The 20,426-nt window shown below is 41.1% G+C and overlaps 1 protein-coding gene across 3 annotated transcripts in view; it reads left to right on the top strand.

Annotated features, from left to right (window-relative positions):
- The window catches only part of cfap54 (cilia and flagella associated protein 54), a 443,819-nt gene that overhangs the window by 5,817 nt on the left and 417,576 nt on the right, over window positions 1–20,426 (top strand). For all 3 annotated transcript variants that reach the window (XM_068004603.1, XM_068004604.1, XM_068004605.1), the window contains exons 2-5: window positions 7,006–7,111; window positions 10,736–10,879; window positions 15,112–15,283; window positions 19,033–19,091. In XM_068004603.1, coding sequence (XP_067860704.1) covers window positions 7,006–7,111; window positions 10,736–10,879; window positions 15,112–15,283; window positions 19,033–19,091 — 481 coding nt within the window. The remainder of the gene's footprint in view (window positions 1–7,005; window positions 7,112–10,735; window positions 10,880–15,111; window positions 15,284–19,032; window positions 19,092–20,426) is intronic.

Genomic DNA, 20,426 nt, shown 5'->3' with positions numbered 1-20,426 from the left:
TAGCTCCTCTGTTGCTCCTTAATTCTAACCAAATAGATTCTGCCTTTGACCCCTCAACCACATCGTCCCTTTCAAGTGCTGTAATAGTTTCTTTGGTCAGCACTGCCCTCCCTTTCTTTCCTTCCCTATCTTTCCTGAATACCTTGGAGCCAAGAATATTAAGTACCCAATCCTCCACTTCTTTATGGGAGGTTAGGGAGGAAATTGCGGGTCCCCTAGCAGAGATATTTGAATCATCGACAGCTACAGGTGAGGTGCCTGAAGATTGGAGGGTAGCAAATGTTGTGCCTTTGTTTAAGAAGGGCGGCAGGGAAAAGCCTGGGAACTACAGACCGGTGAGCCTGACATCTGTAGTGGGTACGTTGTTAGAGGGTATTCTGAGAGATAGGATCTACAGGCATTTGGAGAGGCAGGGACTGATTAGGAACAGTCAGCATGGTTTTGTGAGAGGAAAATCATGTCTCACGAATTTGATTGAGTTTTTTGAAGGGGTAACCAAGAAGATAGATGAGGGCTGTGCAGTAGACGTGGTCTACATGGACTTCAGCAAAGCCTTTGACAAGGTACCGCATGGTAGGTTGTTACATATGGTTAAATCTCACGGGATCCAAGGTGAGGTAGCCAATTGGATACAAAATTGGCTTGACGACAGAAGACAGAGGGTGGTTGTAGAGGGTTGTTTTTCAAACTGGAAGCCTGTGTCCAGCGGTGTGCCTCAGGGATCGGTGCTGGGTCCGCTGTTATTTGTTATTTATATTAATGATTTGGATGAGAATTTAGGAGGCATGGTTAGTAAGTTTGCAGATGACACCAAGATTGGTGGCATTGTGGACAGTGAAGAAGGTTATCTCGGATTGCAACGGAATCTTGATAAATTGGGCCAGTGAGTCATAGAGAGTCATAGAGTTATACAGCACGGATAGAGGCCCTTCGGCCCATCGTGTCCGCGCCGGCCATCAAGCCCTGTCTAATCTAATCCCATATTCCAGCATTTGGTCCGTAGCCTTGTATGCTATGGCATTTCAAGTGCTCATTCAAATGCTTCTTGAATGTTGTGAGGGTTCCTGCCTCCACAACCCTTTCAGGCAGTGAGTTCCAGACTCCAACCACCCTCTGGGTGAAAAAGTTCTTTCTCAAATCCCCTCTAAACCTCCTGCCTTTTACCTTGAATCTATGTCCCCTTGTTATAGAACCCTCAACGAAGGGAAAAAGCTCCTTAGTATCCATCCTATCTGTGCCCCTCATAATTTTGTACACCTCAATCATGTCCCCCCTCAGCCTCCTCTGCTCCAAGGAAAACAAACCCAATCTTCCCAGTCTCTCTTCATAGCTGAAGCGCTCCAGCCTGGTAACATCCTGGTGAATCTCCTCTGCACCCTCTCCAAAGCGATCACATCCTTCCTGTAGTGTGGCGACCAGAACTGCACACAGTACTCCAGCTGTGGACTAACCAGTGTTTTATACAGCTCCATCATAACCTCCTTGCCGATGAATGGCAGATGGAGTTTAATTTAGATAAATGTGAGGTGATGCATTTTGGTAGATCGAATCGGGCCAGGACCTACTCCGTTAATGGTAGGGCGTTGGGGAGAGTTATAGAACAAAGAGATCTAGGAGTACAGGTTCATAGCTCCTTGAACGTGGAGTCACAGGTGGATAGGGTGGTGAAGAAGGCATTCAGCATGCTTGGTTTCATTGGTCAGAACATTGAATACAGGAGTTGGGATGTCTTGTTGAAGTTGTACAAGACATTAGTAAGGCCACACTTGGAATACTGTGTACAGTTCTGGTCACCCTATTATAGAAAGGATATTATTAAACTAGAAAGAGTGCAGAAAAGATTTACTAGGATGCTACCGGGACTTGATGGTTTGACTTATAGGGAGAGGTTAGATAGACTGGGACTTTTTTCCCTGGTGAGTAGGAGGTTAAGGGGTGATCTTATAGAAGTCTATAAAATAATGAGGGGCATAGATAAGGTAGATAGTCAAAATCTTTTCCCAAAGGTAGGGGAGTCTATAACGAGGGGACATAGATTTAAGGTGAGAGGGGAGAGATACAAAAGGGTCCAGAGGGGCAATTTTTTCACTCAAAGGGTGGTGAGTGTCTGGAACGAGCTGCCAGAGGCAGTAGTAGAGGCGGGTACAATTTTGTCTTTTAAAAAGCATTTGGACAGTTACATGGGTAAGATGGGTATAGAGGGATATGGGCCAAGTGCAGGCAATTGGGACTAGATTAGTGGTATAAACTGGGCGACATGGACATGTTGGGCCGAAGGGCCTGTTTCCATGTTGTAACTTCTATGACTCTATTCTATGATTCTTTGAGCCAGGTCCCTGTTATTAAGAACATAAGAAATAGGAGCAGGAGGAGGCCATCCGGCCCATCGCCATTCCACCTCAACGCCATTTTCCTGCACCAACCCCATATCCCTTGATGCCTTTAATAACTAGAAATCGATCAATCTCTGTTTTAAATGTACTCAATGACTGAGCCTCCACAGCCCTCTCGGGTAGAGAATTCAAAGATTTACCACCCTCTGAGTGAAGAAATTTCTCCTCATCTCAGTCCTAAATGGACTACCCCTTATTCTGAGACTGTGACTTCTGGCTCTAGACTCCCCAGCCAGGGGAAACGTCGTCCTTGCATCTACCCTCTCGAGCCCTGTAAGAATTTTGTATGTTTCAATGAGGTCACCTCTCATTCTTCTAAACTCGAGAGAATACAGGCCTAACCTACTCAATCTCTCCTCATACAACAATCCCGCCATCCCAGGAATCAGTCTGGTGAATCTTCGTTGCACTTCCTCTATGGCAAGTATATCCTTTCTTAGGTAGGAGACCAAAATTGTACACAATACTCCCAGGTGTGGTCTCACCAAGGCCCTATATAATTGCAGTAAGACATCTTTACACCTATATTCAAATCCTCTTGTAATAAAGGCCAACATACCATTTGCCTTCCTAACTGCTTGCTGCACCTGCATGTTAGCTTTCAGTGACTCATGTACAAGGACACCCAGGTCCCTTTGAACATCAACATTTCCCAATCTCTCACCATGTAAAAAAATACTCTGCATTTCTGTTTTTCCTACCAAAGTGGATATCACATTTTTCCACATTATATTTCATCTGCCATGTTCTTGCCCACTCACTTGCCTGTCTATATCCCCTTGAAGCCTCTTTGCATCCTCCTCACAACTCACATTCCCACCTAGTTTTGTGTCATCAGCAAACTTGGAAATATTATATTTGGTCTCCTCATCCAAATCATTGATATAGATTGTGAATAGCTGGGGCCCAAGCACCGATCCCTGCGGTACCCAACTAGTCACAGTCTGCCAACCTGAAAAAGACCCGTTTATTCCTACTCTCTGTTTTCTGTCTGTTAACCAATTCTCAATCCATGCCAATATATTACCCCCAATTCCACGTGCTCTAACTTTGTTCACCAACCTCCTGTGTGGGACCTTATCAAAAGCCTTCTGAAAATCCAAATACACCACATCCACTGGTTCCCCCTTATCTATTCTACTAGTTACAATCTCAAAGAACTCCAATAGGTTTGTCAAACATGATTTCCCTTTCATAAATCCATATTGACTCTGCCAAATCCTATTATTATTTTCTAAGTGTCCTGTTTATCACATCCTTTATAATGGATTCTAGCATTTTCCCCACTACTGATGTCAAGCTAACAGGTCCGTAGTTTCCTGTTTTCTCTCTCCCTCCTTTCTTAAATAGTGGGGTTACATTTGCTACCCTCCAATCTGCAGGAACCGTTCCAGAATCTATAGAATTTTAGAAGACGACAACCAGTGCATCTTTAGCCACCTCTTTGAAAACCCTGGGGTGTAGATCATCAGGTCCTTGGGATTTATCGACTTTCAGTCCCATTAATTTCTCTAGTCCCACTATTGCCACTGTATTGCCACTATAGCGTAGTCCCACATGGCGACTTGAGCCTGCAGCTCACCAACCTTATTTACCACCTTTTGTGCATTTACGCATATGCACTGCAATCTCATCGTAGATTGCCTCACATTCGCTCCCTGTCTGATCCCTCCTATATCTGAACTATTCTCTACTCTAGTGCCCTAACTATAATCTTTCAAAGTTCTCTAGATTCAGGAACTGTCCCTCTAGATTGGAAAATTGCACGTGTCACTCCGCTTTTTAAAAAAGGAGAGAGAGGGAAACCGGGGAATTATAGACCAGTTAGCCTAACATCTGTTGTGGGGAAAATGCTGGAGTCTATAATTAAGGATAGGGTGACTGAACACCTCGCAAAATTTCAGTTAATCAGAGAGAGCCAGCATGGATTTGTGAAAGGTAGGTCGTGCCTGACAAACCTGATTGAATTTTTTGAAGAGGTGACTAAAGTAGTGGTCAGGGGAATGTCAATGGATGTTATTTATATGGACTTCCAGAAGGCAATTGATAAGGTCCCACATAAGAGACTGTTAGCTAAGATAGAAGCCCACGGAATCGAGGGAAAAGTACGGACTTGGTTAGGAAGTTGGCTGAGCGAAAGGCGACAGAGAATAGGGATAATGAGTCGTTACTCACATTGGCAGGATGTGATTAGTGGAGTCCCGTGGGGATCTGTTTTGGGGCCTCAATTATTCACAATATTTATTAACGACTTGGATGAAGGCAAAGAAAATCCCATATCTAAGTTTGCCGATGACACAAAGATTGGTGCCATTGTAAGCAGTGTAGATGAAAACATAAAATCACAAAGCGATATTGATAGATTAGGTGAATGGGCAAAACTGTGGCAAATGGAATTCAATGTAGACAAATGTGAGGTCATCCACTTTGGATCAAAAAAGGATAGAACAGGGTACTTTCTAAATGGTAAAAAGTTAAAAACAGTGGATGTCCAAAGGGACTTTGGGGTTCAGCTGCATAGATCATTGAAGTGTCATGAACAGGTGCAGAAAATAATCAATAAGGCTAATATAATGCTGGCCTTTATATCTGGAGGACTAGAGTACAAGGGGGCAGAAGTTATGCTGCAGCTATACAAAACCCTGGTTAGGCCGCACCTGGAGTACTGTGAGCAGTTCTGGGCACTGCACTTTCGGAAGGACACATTGGCCTTGGAGGGAGTGCAGCGTAGGTTTACTAGAATGATACCCGGACTTCAAGGGTTAAGTTACGAGGAGAGATTGCACAAATTGGGGTTGTATTCTCTAGAGTTTCGAAGGTTAAGGGGTGATCTGATCGAAGTTTATAAGATATTAAGGGGAACAGATAGGGTGGATAGAGAGAAACTATTTCCGCTGGTTGGGGATTTTAGGAGTAGGGGGCACAGTCTAAAAATTAGAGCCAGTCCTTTCAGGAGCGAGATTAGAAAACATTTCTACACACAAAGGGTGGTAGAAGTTTGGAACTCTCTTCTGCAAACGGCAATTGATACTAGCTCAATTGCTAATTTTAAATCTGAGATAGATAGCTTTTTGGCAACCAAAGGTATTAAGGGATATGGGCCAAAGGCAGGTATATGGAGTTAGATCACAGATCAGCCATGATCTTATCAAATGGCGGAGCAGGCACGAGGGGCTGAATGGCCTACTCCTGTTCCTATGTTCCTATGTTATCCCTCCCAGTCCTCTGTTCACCTTGTTTCTCCTCTTTACTGTTTCATCCTCGTGCCCATCCTCCGCCAAATTGGTTTAAACCCTTCCCCACAGCACTAGTTAACCTCCCCATGAGGACACTGATCCCAGCTCTGTTGAGGTGCAATCCGTCCATCTTGAACAGATCCCTCCTGCCCCAGAACCGTTCCCAATGCCCAAGGAATCTGAAGCCCTCCCTCCTGCACCCCTGCTCCAGCCATGCATTAACCTGTCTTATCCTACTATTCCTATACTCACTAACACGTGGCACTGGGAGTAATCCGAAGATTACTACCTTTTGACGTCCTGTTCTTTAATCTTTTTCCTAGCTCCTGAAACTCTGACTGCAGGACATCAACCATTTCCTTCCTATGTCACTGGTTCCCACATGGACCATGACTTCTGGCTGCTCCCCTTCCCCCCTCAAAATGTTCTGCACCCTCTCAGAGATATCCTCCAGTGATTCCCGGGCACCAGGGAGGCAACACACCATGTGGGACTCACGTATGTCTATCCCCCTGACTACTGAATCCCCTATACCAGCTGCATTTCTTTTGCCCCCCTGTGCAGCTGAGTCTCCCACGGTGCTGTGGATTTGCTCCTGACTGCACTCTCCTGAGGTGTCAACACCCTCACTGGTATTCAACACTGGAATACCAGTTTGTGAGTGCCACACTCCCAGGGGACTCCTGCACTGCCTGCCTGTTCCTCCTAGTCTGTCTGGTGATCACCCACTCCTCCGCCTGAATTCTCTGTCGCTGTGGGGTGACCACCTCCTGAAATGTGCTATCCAGGAAACTCTCAGCTTCCCGTGTGCACTGTAGTGACGCCAGCCGCCCCTCAAGCTCAGAAATTCTGAGCTCGAGCTCGTACAGTTGGCAGCACTTCCTGCACATGTGGTTTTCCAGGACACACAAAGTGTCCTGGAGTTCCCACATGGCACAGGATGTGCATGAGACAGGCCCCAGCTGTCCTGCCATGTTAGCTAACAGTTATTTAAACTGTTTGTTTAGCTTTAAGGCAATTTACTGTTTATCTGACACCAGAACACTAACCACTAAAAAAATACTAACCAATGAACAAAATACTTTCTGACTTACCTTTGGCGCTCCTCCTTGCCTTGCTTTGATTCCTTGTGCGGCTCCCTTTATGCTCCGCCCAGTCTTAGTCTGTAGTTCTTTGGTTTAAATCACTTTGCACCTCCTTTCCTCTGCACCTAATTCCCACACTCACCAAATTCCCAGTTGAATGTCATCACTCTGCTAGCAATTCACTCTGTTAGAGGTTCACTCTCTGTCTTTTCCAACCTCTGTGCTCAATTGTCTGTGTTTCTCCCCTTAAGACAAATTACTTATTAGCATTGTTCTGTTTCAATTTATTAGAGCCAACAGTTTATTTCACATCTGGAACAAATATGAGAAACTGTTGCCAGCTGATTATTACCAAGAGAAACTGCTGATGGTCGGAGATTTTCTTGCACAGATTAAGGTAAATCTGTCTGAATTAACTTACTAATAAAATCAAAAATATAATAAAATATTTTAATTCTTTGGAATAAAATTTTATTCCTGAAAATGTCTACAATACTGTGTTGAAGGAATACCTATCGATATCGGATAGATATGTGTCCGTTTGGCTCCACTCTGTCCACTGTGTCAGAAGGTTTTGGATACAAATCCTGACATTTCAGTGCAGTAGTGTGGTCTTTCAGATAAAACATTAAACTGAGGCCTTATCTGCCTCTTCAGGTGGATGTAAAAGATCCCATGGCACTATTCGAAGAGGGAGCAGAGAGCTTTACTGGTTTCCTGGCCAATATTCCTCCCTCAACAAATGCCACCAGGAACAGATTAGCCAGTCATTCATTCTTTCGCTGTTCATGGGACCTTGCTGTGTGAAAATTGATTGCTGCATTTCCCTACATTACAATACTTCAAAAGTAATCAATTTGTTGTAAAGTACTTTGGGACATCCTGAGGATGTGATAAGTCCCTATAAAATGTAGATGTAGATTCTTTACTTTTCTAATAGATGCCCTCTTCTTCCTCTCTTATTCTCCTCTCCCTTCTTCATTTCTGTTTTATCTCTCTCTTTCCGCTTCCAAATTTCTCATGATCTCTCGCCACGTCTGTTTTTCTCGGCTCTTCCATTTCTCTGACTCTTTTACTTTTATGCATTTCTCTCCTCCACTTTTGTGTTTCCGTCTCTTCTGCTTTCCTCTGTCCCTCAGTTTTGCCTCTCTCTCCTCCCTTGATCAGCTCAAATTTCATATTCATAAAACAGCTACAAATCAGAACTTAGTGCTTATGAATCAAAGGTAAGCAAAACAGTTAGAAACCTAACCCTATTAATGACTTATGAAAACAATCAATCCTGCATGTCACCAAGAGAACCTTACCAGTAAAAGAAAGGAAAAAGTGAATCAATCAAATCACTTCTTGAAGCATTTTTCTTCTGGTTTTTTTTTGCCCTTGGCCTCGTGATAATCGGCTGAAAATAAGCTTTCTAACATAATTAAAAACATAAAAAGTACAAATTTCACAATAATATAATGAAACTTACTTATAGATTTGTCTTTTGTGTGTTTGGGTAGCTTCATTAATGTTTTCACTCAGTTTCTGCCAGAGTTATCATTATATTAGCTTCAGGGAGGTGGTGCAGTCTGAGTAAGTGCATAATTTCCTTCATTCATCAGTAGGATTCTGTCAGTATGAATGCCAGGCTGATTCACAACTGGAAGGTTATATGTCCTAATGCAGTGTTGTCCAATAGAAATTGCTGATTAGTCACAGGTGTGGCCATGGCAACACCGTTTTAGTCGCATGCACTCATTTTAGTAGAAAATATCTTGCATACGCTCACACAATACAGGTAAACATACTTCACGTGTGTATATTTACTGAACAAACATCTACCACCATTCAGTAACCAAGGAAGTAAAGCACTCATGATGATCAAAACAACACTTGCATACTCTGCTTTTTGTCTTACCATTTTACCAACAATCGCACATGTATACGTCATGTGATCTCAATACTCATACTCGCATGTCCAATGATGGTGTCTATTACTCATTTTTTATTTACTAATCAGAATTGCAATTAGCCACATCTGGATTCATAATTAGCCACACTTGGCCTGTGGCTAATGTATTGGACAACACTGTGTTAATGGAATAAAAGATTTCAGAGCTTCTTTGAGTTGCATAATAGATAATGTTTCGTATGTTATGTCAATGCCCAGTCTGTCTATATCCTCCTGAAGTTGCTATCCTCCTTACTGTTTACCACATTTCTGAGTTTCGTGACATCTGCAAACTTTGAAATTATGTCCTTGATACCCAAGTCCAGGTCATTAATATATATCAAAAAGAGCAGTGGTCCCAACACCGACCCCTGGGGGACACCACTGTACATTTCCCTCTAGTCTGAGAAACAACTGTTCACCACTACTCTCCGCTTTCTGTCTCTTCCATGCTGCCGTTGCCCCTTTAATCCCCATGGGCTTCAATTTTGCTGACAAGTCTATTATGTGGCACTTTGTCAAACCCCTTTTCAAAGTCCATATACACAACATGAACTGCACTACCCTCATCAACCCTTTCCCTTATTTAAATGGAGAACGCAATCAAGTTGGTCAGACATGATTTGCCATTAACAAATTCATGTTGGCTGTCATTTATTAACTTTTCTTGCTTCCAAGTGACAATTAATTTTGTCCTGAATTTTGGTCTCTAGATGATTCCCCACTACTGACATTTAGCTGACTGGCCTGTAGTTATCTGGTTTATCTCTCTCTTCCCTTTTTTGAATAGGGGTGTAACGTTTGCAACCCTCCAGTCCTCTGGCACTGCAGCCATATCCAACGAGGACTGGAAGATTGTGGCCAGAGCCTTTGCTATTTCCACCCTTACTTTCCTCAGCTACCTAGGATGCATCCCATCTGGACCAGGTAACTTTTCTACTTTGCCAGCTGTTTAAGTACCTCCTCTTTATCTATTTCTATCCTATGCTTTCCAATTTCTCTACTCCCTTCTTCTTTACTGTGACATTAGCAGCATCCTCACATACCTGATCAAGTTAATCTCTTCATATTTTTACACTTCAAAACCCACAGGGGCTACTTATGATGACTATAAATTTGTTTTCACCATGTGCCTGCTTGTTGAGAAATGCTGCAAATGGTCAACAAGCTCCTATTGTGCACAGTTCCCTGGGACAGATAGAAAGAAGAAAGACTCACATTTCCATAGCGCCTTTCATGATCTTGGGACTTCCAAAAGCGCTTTACAACCAATGAAGTACTTTTGAAGTGTCGTCACTGTTGTAACGTAGGAAACAGTGAACTAAGGAATAGAAAGCCTTTTTGGAATTATTTTCACTATTAATAAACTTAGGGTTACAATCCATATAAATTCTGCAGGGTTTGAATGACTATTCTCAGTGCAGAGAGTACTATAGATTTTCCTGTACATCGTTAGATTGGTACTTTCCAAAAAGAATGCAAACATTCCTTGATCTTGCTTTCAAGATCCCTGTGGGATGTTTGCAGTTTCTGCCACCAGTAAGATAACTTGGCTTGCCATTTACAAAATTTGATGAATGTTTATTTTTACTTTTGCTCCCCTGGTCATGTACAGTTCAGGGTAGAAAATTTAGGTCCTTGATCTGCTTCTAAGCCTATGGGATTGCTGTCCTGTTAATAGTCTTTTATTTTCTTGCAGTTAGGAGGTGCACAAGAGTAGCCTGCCATGTCTGACCTTTTAATTTTCCTCCTTCCTCTGGTGGCTTACATAGCCACTACTTTGCACCTCATGGTGGTACAGGCAAAACCAGCATATTAAAGAATGGGAGCACAGCCCAAACCAGCTGGTGCAATGTGCTGGAGGATCAATACAATGTGGTATTTTTCCAATTGGTCACAATGCCCATGATAACCATCAGTAATGGTAGAGTCATAGCTCAGCAAATTAGAAGTTTTACTGAAACATGTAGTGATCAGCGTTATATTTAGTTCTTCTCACACCAAGTAAAATAAATGCTTCTGATAAGAATTTTGACATGTGAGGTTTGGTATTGTGGTATTCTAATGAATGATGGCATTCACCCTCAGCTGTATAAGCTGGCCTCATGGCAGTGTTATGGACGATATCTGCAACAGTTCGGTTCTTTCAACATTGATGACATCACAGACGTAATTAAGTTCAAGACCATCTTCTTATTAAGAGGATTTGAAGCGGAGAATGCTAGTTTAACGGTATGTGCATAAATCTGTCTGATCTTTTCATGATGGGAAATGCAGAATATATTATTTATATATTTATGTTATTACTGAATGTCTGAGACTTACCTTTTGATAATTTGTTTCATTGTCCTTATCTTTCCAGCATTTTTTTCTTTTTTGTTTTAGATCCATTGTTCTGAACTGATGAGGTGCTTTTTTGATCCTGAAGCACTCACTTCATTGTTCCTTCAGCTGAAGCTGTGACTAGTGGGACAGTGAAGGGCACTTGCCTGATGCAATGCTTTTTTTACTGGTATTCTATCAAAATGTTCCTGTACCACTTTGAAAATTTCCTGTGTAACGTCACAAACTAAATACAACCAAAGAAAGTATAGAAGCATTGCAATTAGGAACATAGGAACAGGAGTAGGCCATTCAGCTCTTCGTGCCTGCTCCGCCATTTGATAAGATCAAGGCTGATCTGTGATCTAACTCCATGTACCTGCCTTTGGCCCATATCCCTTAATACCTGTGGTTGTCAAAAAGCTATCTATCTCAGATTTAAAATTAGCAATTGAGCTAGTATCAATTGCCGTTTGCAGAAGAGAGTTCCAAACTTCTACCACCCTTTGTGTGTCGAAATGTTTTCTAATCTTGCTCCTGAAAGGTCTGGCTCTAATTTTTAGACTGTGCCCCCTACTCCTAAAATCCCCAACCAGCGGAAATAGTTTCTCTCTATCCACCCTATCTGTTCCCCTTAATATCTTATAAACTTCGATCAGATCACCCCTTAACCTTCGAAACTCTAGAGAATACAACCCCAATTTGTGTAATCTCTCCTCGTAACTTAACCCTTGAAGTCCGGGTATCATTCTAGTAAACCTACGCTGCACTCCCTCCAAGGCCAATATGTCCTTCCGAAGGTGCGGTGCCCAGAACTGCTCACAGTACTCCAGGTGCGGTCTAACCAGGGTTTTGTATAGCTGCAGCATAACTTCTGCCCCCTTGTACTCTAGTCCTCTAGATATAAAGGCCAGCATTATATTAGCCTTATTGATTATTTTCTGCACCTGTTCATGACACTTCAGTGATCTATGTACCTGAACCCCTAAGTCCCTTTGGACATCCACTGTTTTTAACTTTTTACCATTAAGAAAGTATGTTGCTGTTTTTCTAAACTTAAGTAAACAGTAATTAATTGTTCCATAAGCAGTTATTTATTATTCACATGTAATTAACATTAATGAAGTAGTCCAATCCGAAACTAGGGTCCTAAATCTAAACAAAGGAAACTAAGAAGGTATGAGGAGTGAGTTGGCTATGATAGATTGGGAAGCTTCATTAAAAGACATGACGGTGGATAGGCAATGGCTAACATTTAAGGAACGAATGCATGAATTGCAACAATTATACATTCCATTCTGGCACAAAAACATAAAAGGAAAAGTGGCCCTACCATGGCTAACAAAAGAAATTAAGGATAGTATTAGATCCAAAGAGGAGTCATATAAAGTTGCCAGCAAAAGTAGCAAGCCTGAGGATTGGGAGCAGTTTAGAATTCAGCAAAAAAGAACCAAGAGATTGATTAAGAGGGGAGAAATAGAGTATGAGAGTAAACTTGCAAGAAACATAAAAGTGGATTGTAAAAGCTTCTACAAGTATGTAAATAGAAAAAGATTAGTGAAGACAAATGTGGGTCCCTTACATTTAATTTGAATTAACATTAAATTTGAATCCTCACAACTGAACAATGCCATTATCATGCTTAAAATAGAACAGTGATATTGTGTGGAGGCTGTGCACAAATGAGAGAAATCAAGCTAGGAATTCTGATGAGGGAGGTGCGGTGAGAATGTTGTCACAGAGAGAATCTCTTCTTTTTCTCTGGCAGCTTTTAAAACCTTGTCCTTATTTTGTTTGAATTGAAATTGTGCAAAAAATGCCTCCTATTGGAAATGTATTGAAAATTTGTTGTTTAACTCAAACCTCTTAATTTGAATTTGACATCCCAGCGCAAATGGGTCCTGACCAGTGAAATTTACTGCTTAATTCAAATTCCACCGCGTGATCAGCTTGAGGTCTCTATCATTAGGCACCCTCCCTCACCCGAGTGCAGTGCATCATTGAGTGGAGACAGGATGCAGTTTGATAGCAGTTTCAGAATGAGAGGACCCTTACCAATGAGGAAAAAATACAAGGCCATCAAATACCTTTAGAAGCACTCTAGGGGAAAAGAAGAAAGTTGTGGCATAAAACTTTAACCTCCCTCTTCACCTACCTGAAAAATAAGGAGCGGATCACTGCTGAAGGCCAACAGAATTATTTCAACCAATAGAACAAGCCCTTTAGTGCTGATGAAACTGCTTGTTTTTACAAGTTCATCAACGAAAAATGCTCAGGTGCGGAAAAAGCCAACCAGCGAATTACTGTCATGGTTTGCACTATCATGACCGAGGAAAACAGAAAGCTGCGGATGATTGGGAATTCCAAACCTGACTATGTTTTTGTGGTGCCGTTACTCTGCCTGTAACCTATAGAAACAACAAAAAGGTGTGAGTGACTGGTCCTCTTCTTTGAGGAGCGCTGGCGTGTTATTTATGTTGGATCTTCTGCAGGCAATCCATATGATCCATTCTTCATGGGATGAGCTGAAGGCAGAATCCACTATCAGCTGCTTTCAGCGCTGTGAATTAATTCCAGCAACAGAAGAAGCAGCTGCACTTGACATGCACACAGGCACCAATGGTTGATTCTGAAGCAGCTAATCTCTTTGAGCACATGAATTCTCTGTAGTGACTACCAGTAGACATGAGTTTTAAACCCATTGTTGGTGCAAATAAGGAAGTCCTGATATCTGGATTGTTGACTGACACATGTTGATGCTGTATGGGAGGGTGATGTTGCTGGTAGGAGGAGAAATGGAGAAATAGCCTAAGTGAGTGGGTCCTTTTGAGCAGATGGAGATGGAGGAGCTAGCTCCCACCATAGCCATGGCGTGTGATTGCGGAGGCTGACAACTAGCCAGATGTCCCGATGGGACTTTTCTTTGGGCCAAATAGAATTGACAATTTTGTGTGATCAGGCAACAAACCATATACACCAAGTATTTTGCAAAATGACTGAACTTTATGTTGTGCAGCTTGTACAGTGTTCATTCATGTGTATTTCAGTAGTTGCTTTGATGTTTTTTAGTGTTCAGTTAGTGTTTTGGTATGCTGTTTCATTAAAATTGTTTAACTGAAACTACTGGATAATTTACTTTTTTGAGCAAAAAAATAATTTTGAAATTAAGACTATAGTTTATTCAGGCAATGTGACCTTTGTGATTTTTAAAAAAATAGATGAACTAAGATCAGCAAGATTGAGTAGATTTTTCATAGCATCCTATGCTGCTGTTGCAAGTTGCCACAAGCCTAAATTGACCAGTTTATATATCCTCATTATAAACCTGCTAATGTATGGAAGTGAATTTCTGTAATTTTTGTGCTTTTATACAACATGTTGCTGCCAGTCAGGAGCAGTATTCATACTGTTATGGGGGCACATCTTTAGGAGAAAGAGTTTGATGTACCTTTTTTTTTAAACAAGCACGTGATTCAATTATATGTCATATAGAAATAAACCATTGTGCCACTTGTATAAGATGGTATCATGACAAAAATGAGGCGTGGTTCTTTTGCTTTCTTTTCCCCAATTAGCAAAAGGATTATCTAACAATTTTTCTTGAAGACAGTGGTTTATTGATAGAGGTTACTGCTCTAGAAATAATTACATAATGTAATTGAAGACCTCACAAATATCCTACTTATTGTGGCAGTCAGATATTAGATCTGATGACATTTGAAGATGAATTTAATATCTGCTTCAAGAAGTAGGCTACTTGTACAAGTGGATTTGGAACCAGTAGGCAGATGACAAAATGGCTGCTGCCTCTCCTAAAGATCCATATAACAGCAACATTTAATAAATCGAGCAATTACTGGATAAGCAGCATTAAATAAATCAGATAATTACAGATATTATCTGAATAAGCTCTTATGGCAACTCAAATGCATACTGAAACTGGGCACGTTATTTGCTACCACTTGAGATTTTTAAATACACGCATTTTATAATTCAGCATTACAAGACGAGTATTTTTTATTATATTCAGGAACACAAGGAGAATGAAAGTTGAATTGACGGTATTCCTTTAAGTGAATTATTCCATTATATGTAGCCTTCTCAGAAATTAATTATAACTTATTCTATTTGCTGCTCTGTAGCTTCATGCGTTGCAAATGAACAGTATTTGCAGTTACCAAATGGTGAAAGAAGCTGATCCAAAATTGCTGAACCTGGAGTCCCAGAGGAAGTGCACGAGCATTCTTAAATTCCTTCGACTTATTATGCAAGTGACCTTGCCCAAAGAACATCTTTGCTGGCTTATTTTCAATGGTATTGTATTGTTCTTCTTGACTTTCAGAACTTATATCAAATTTATACCATTAAAACAGATTTATTGCCTGTTCACGTTTAATTATTCAGAAGTCAGAAATTATTTTTCTGAGTTACAATGTCCAGATACCACAGTTACAAGTCAAGTATGATTTTTTTTCTTGTATTTAGCTGAATTATCTATGGGGCTGGTTTTCTGAGTTTGTGGGGTTGGCAGGGAATCTCGCTCATCAGCCACACATATTGGGAAATCACAAGCATGCTGCCCACAATTTCCAAGATGCACAGCATAGAGCTGAGGCTCTCTCTTGGCAACACATGTTCAGATGTTTGGCCCGCATGTCTATCATAATAAAAAAATTAATTGGTGTGCCTCTTTTGAGCAGTCATATTGGCCAATAGCTCTTGATTGTTCTGTGCATGATGGGTTGAGTAATCTCCTTGGCTACTGATTCAAGCAGAATACAGAAATTGCAGTGGAGAACTGAAAGAGAAAATAAGAGGGGCAAAGAGAGTGTGTGAGAAAAGATTAATGGGTAACATAAAAGGGAACACTAAAGTATTTTATAAACCTATCAAGACTAAAAGGATAGTCAAAGGAAGGGTGGGATGAAAAAGGAAATCTTGTGGGGAAAGGGTGTAGCTGAGGTACTAAATGAGTACTTTGTATCTGTCTTCACAAAAGAAGAGGATGTTGCCAATGTCACAGTAAAGGAGGAGGGAGTACAGAAATTGGATAGGATAAAAATAGTTAAAGTGGAGGTACTTAAAAGGTTGGCAGCGCTTAAAGTAGAAAGGTCACCCAGTCTGGATGGGATGCATCCTAGGTTGTTGAGGGAAGTAAGGATGGAAATTGCATAGACTTTGGCCACAATCTTTCAATTCTTCTTGCAAATGTTACATCCTGTTTTTTTTTAAAAAGGGCAGAGGGATAAACCCAGTAACTACTGGCTGGTCAGCCTAACATAGGTGGTAGGGAAATTTCTGGAGACCATAATCTGGATAAAATTAATTGTCACTTGGAAGAACATGGGTTAATAAATGACAGTCAACATGGATTTGTTAAAGGCAAATCATGTCTGACAAAGTTGATTGAGTTCTTTGATGAAATAATGGAGGGTTGATGAAGACAGTGCAGTTAATGTGCATATGGACTTTGAAAAGGGGTTTGGTAAAGTGCCACACAATAGACTTGTTAGCAAAATTGAAGCCCATGGGATTAATGGGCAGTGGCAGCATGGATACGAAATTGGCTAAGAGACAGAAAGCAGAGAGTAGTGGTGAACGTTTGTTTTTCTGACTGGGTGGAAGCATACAGTGGTGTTCCCGGGGGTCAGTATTAGGACCACTGTTCTTTTACATAGAAAATAGGAGCAAGAGTAGGCCATTCGGCCCTTCGGGCCTGCTTCGCCATTCAAAATTATCATAGCTGATCTTCTAACTCAGTACCCTGTTCCCGCTTTTTCCCCATATCCCTTGATCCCTTTAACATTAAGAAATATATCTATCTCCTTCTTGAGTACATCTAATGACTAGGCCTCCGACATATATATATATATATATATATATATTAGTGTGTGTGTGTGTGTGTGTGTGTGTGTGTGTGTGTATATATATATATATATATATATATATATATATATATATGACCTGGACTTTAGGAAGGATGTCAAGGCCTTGGAGAGGGTGCAGAGGAGATTTACTAGAACGGCACCAGGGATGAGGGAATTCAGTTATGTGGGGAGACTAGAGAAGCTGGGATTGTTCTCTGTCGAACAGAGATGGTTAAATGGAGATTTAAATGCTGTTCAAGATGATGGGTTTTAATAGAGTAGATAGGGAGAAACAGTTTCAACTGGCAGGAGGGTCGGTAACCAGAAGACGCAGATTTAAGATAATTGGCAAAAGAACCAGGGAGGAAATGAGAATTTTTCTTATGCAGCTTGTTATGATCTGTAATGCACTGCCTGAAAGCAGATTCAATATAAATGCAAGTTGTTGTTATATATTGGCAGCTGAGTTTTCTGTGGATCCATCATTTGGGAAATCCTCCACAGTATGGTACCCTAATACAGGGAGCTGGAAGCAGATTCAATAGTAACTTTCAAAAGGGAATTGAATAAATACTTGAAGAGGAAAAATTTACAGGGCTATGGCAAAAGAGCAGGGAAGTAGGACTAATTCAGTAGCTCTTTCAAATAGCTGGCATAGTCATGATGGGCTGAATGGCCTCCTTCTGTGCTATATGGTTCTGCAATAAGCATGTGGCCAAGTTGATTGCTCATTGTCCGATTGATGGGGCTTTGCTCCAATGCTGGTATAGGGATACCAGGCTGGGGCGCAGATTCATCTGTTGTTGGGAACCACTACTCATTAGCTCCCATGACTGATACACATTGACGTGACGTGGTTATATACAATTATATAATTTGACTAGGCACAGTTAACAGAGCAGATTGGTTGCTAATTTGCACAACTAGCAACCTTCCTCCAGCCAGCTCCCTGTATCAGGGTACCATACTGTGGATGGATCCACAGAAAACTCAGCAGCCAATATAGAACAACAACAACTTGCATTTATATAGCACCTTTTAATATAGTAAAACATCCCAAGGTGCTTCACAGGAGCGATTATCAAACAAAATTTGACACCAAGCCAGATAAGGAGATATTAAAACAGGTGACCTTAAGCTTGGTCAAAGAGGTAGGTTTTAAGGAGCGTCTTAAAGGAGGAGGGAGGGAATTCCAGAGCTTAGGACCGAGGCAGCTGAAGGCACGGCTGCCATTGGTGGAGCGATTAAAATCAGGGATGCGCAAGGGGCAAAAATTGGCGGAGCGCAGAGATCTCGGAGGGTTGTAGGGCTGGAGGAGGTTACAGAGATAGGGAGGAAAACGTAGGTATGTTCTGTCGCCAGTAAGCATTCCTTATGGCCATTTCAATGTTAATTGTGTCCACACCTCTGTCACATCTGGTGAAACCTGCCCTGTCACATTTTAATAGGATTTTTCCATTATTGTGACGGTCTGTGATGCTAGAATACTTTTAAGAATTGCTTTGAGTTTGCATGCTATTGCAGGCTTTGACCACTAGTTGTCACAGTAGAGCAGTTTTTAAAGTTTTTTCAGCTTCCAGTGTGTTAGCCATTTTGATAGCGGTAAGTAAGTAGCAGGTGAAGAATAATTTTCCTTTTAAAGTTTGTTTTTAAATTTAAGTTTTTAAATCTTTACCATTTTTACAGGTTTTCTGGAGCTCCAACACTGCCATTTTCCCCCTTTGTGCATTTTGAGACCTACTCTGTCCCGTTGCTGCCATTGCCCTCGGGACCATTCCAACTCTGCTTTTGAAAGTGGCTGCTTTGTTGTGATCCCAGCTCTGTAATTACTGACACTGAGTGTCTGTCTCCATAGTGTTCAAATCAATGGTTTAAAAGTACTGTTTAAGAACTTCGGAGAATTATAAAGTCCTTTAATGTGTCGGGAGCACAATTTTATAAGATTTCCTCTGTTATTCATGTAAATAGCCGATAATCTTAGAATCCAAATAATGTTTCCTTACAGTCACTTAAAAGTGTAATTTATATTTTACAGAAGACAAAATAATCATTTTTTTGTCAATCAATAGTTTCTTCTGACTTTTCTAGATAGACATATTAAAGTGGTTTTAAAATAAAACAAAGTACCTGCATTTTTAAATTTATCTTTTCAATTATTGGTTAGAAATGCATTAATGTGCTTCTTTGTCATTTTAGGTACGACTTACATTTACACCATCTGTAGACATTTGATGGTTTTAGCACTTTATGCTAAGGTAAAGCAACAAGAATATTAAATTTGCTCTTCTATGGTTCGCACTGCAGTGGCTGTTCTGGTAAAGTAGCAGATTGTGTCAGTCGGGGATAGACATACAGAATATTGCTGAAGTAAAATCCTGAAGCTTTGGAGCAAATTGATTTTATTTTTATATTATGTAAGCTCAACTTCACATGTGGTGTGCTCCCACAACAGGTTTATCCTTCACAGTAAATGACAAAAAACACTCTCACTTTCTGTGTGTATCTTTTTGATTCTCTATACCTGTATGTTTCCCTCTGCCCTACAGGTCTGTTGTTCTCTCTCTTTCACTTTCTCTATTCCTATGTGTATCTATGATTCTGTCTTTCTCTGTCCCTTTATTTGTCTTTGGTTCTCTCTCTACCCTGATGTGTATCAACTGTTCTTTCTCCATCTCTCTCCCTTTGTGACGAATGATCGAACTAAGAACATAAGAATTAGGAGCAGAAGTAAGCTATATGGTCCCTCGATCCTGCTCTGCCATTCAATAAAAACATGGCTGATCTTCTACCTCAACTCCACTTTCCCACCCTATCCCCTTATCCCTTGATTCCCCTAGAGTCCAAAAATCTATTGATCTCAGTCTTGATTATAGTCAATGACTGAGCATCCACAGCCCTCCGGGGTAGAGAATTCCAAAAATTCACAACCCTCTGAGTGAAGAAATTTTTCCGCATCTCGGTCCTAAATGGCCGACCCCTTATCTTGAGACTATGACCTCTAGTTCTAGACTCTCCAGCCGGGGAAACAGCCTCTTTGCATCTACCCTGTCAAGCCCTCTAAGAATTTTATACGTTTCAATGAGATCACCTCTCATTCCTCTAAACTCTATAGAATATAGGCCCTCTCTCCCCCTGTGTGGTTCCCTTACTCTGCCCATGCCTGTGCCTGTATTTCTCTGTCTGTGTAAAATCAGCTGTACAGGAGAAGCGGTGACAGCAGCAGAGTTTCAGGAGAAGATAAAGTGAAGTTTGCTTTGGGCCCGGCCCACATGGAATTGGATTTGGTTGAGCTGAGCAGGAAAAGAGGAGAAGATATCAAGAATGATGGTCATTCAGAGTGAACCCAAAAGTCAACTGTAAATCATGCCAAACTCCAACTACAGCATCCTTTATGTGGGGAGAAAGTTCTAAGAGACATCAAAGGGGAGGGAAATCAAGAATCTTTGACACTTGGGTGGGAGGAATCTAAAAGATACAGAAAAAAAATGATAGATTTAGCAAAAATGGGGGGTGGGACTTGAGATCTTGGAGATGAGAGACTGGGAGAGGGGTTCTCAGCGCGATGGAGAGTGTGACTGGGAGGGATAATC

This window comes from Heptranchias perlo, chromosome 24 (genome assembly GCF_035084215.1).
Source record: "Heptranchias perlo isolate sHepPer1 chromosome 24, sHepPer1.hap1, whole genome shotgun sequence".
NCBI lineage: Eukaryota > Metazoa > Chordata > Chondrichthyes > Hexanchiformes > Hexanchidae > Heptranchias > Heptranchias perlo.
The sequence above is the reverse complement of the archived record's forward strand: the minus strand, read 5'-3'. Positions and strand labels throughout refer to the sequence as shown.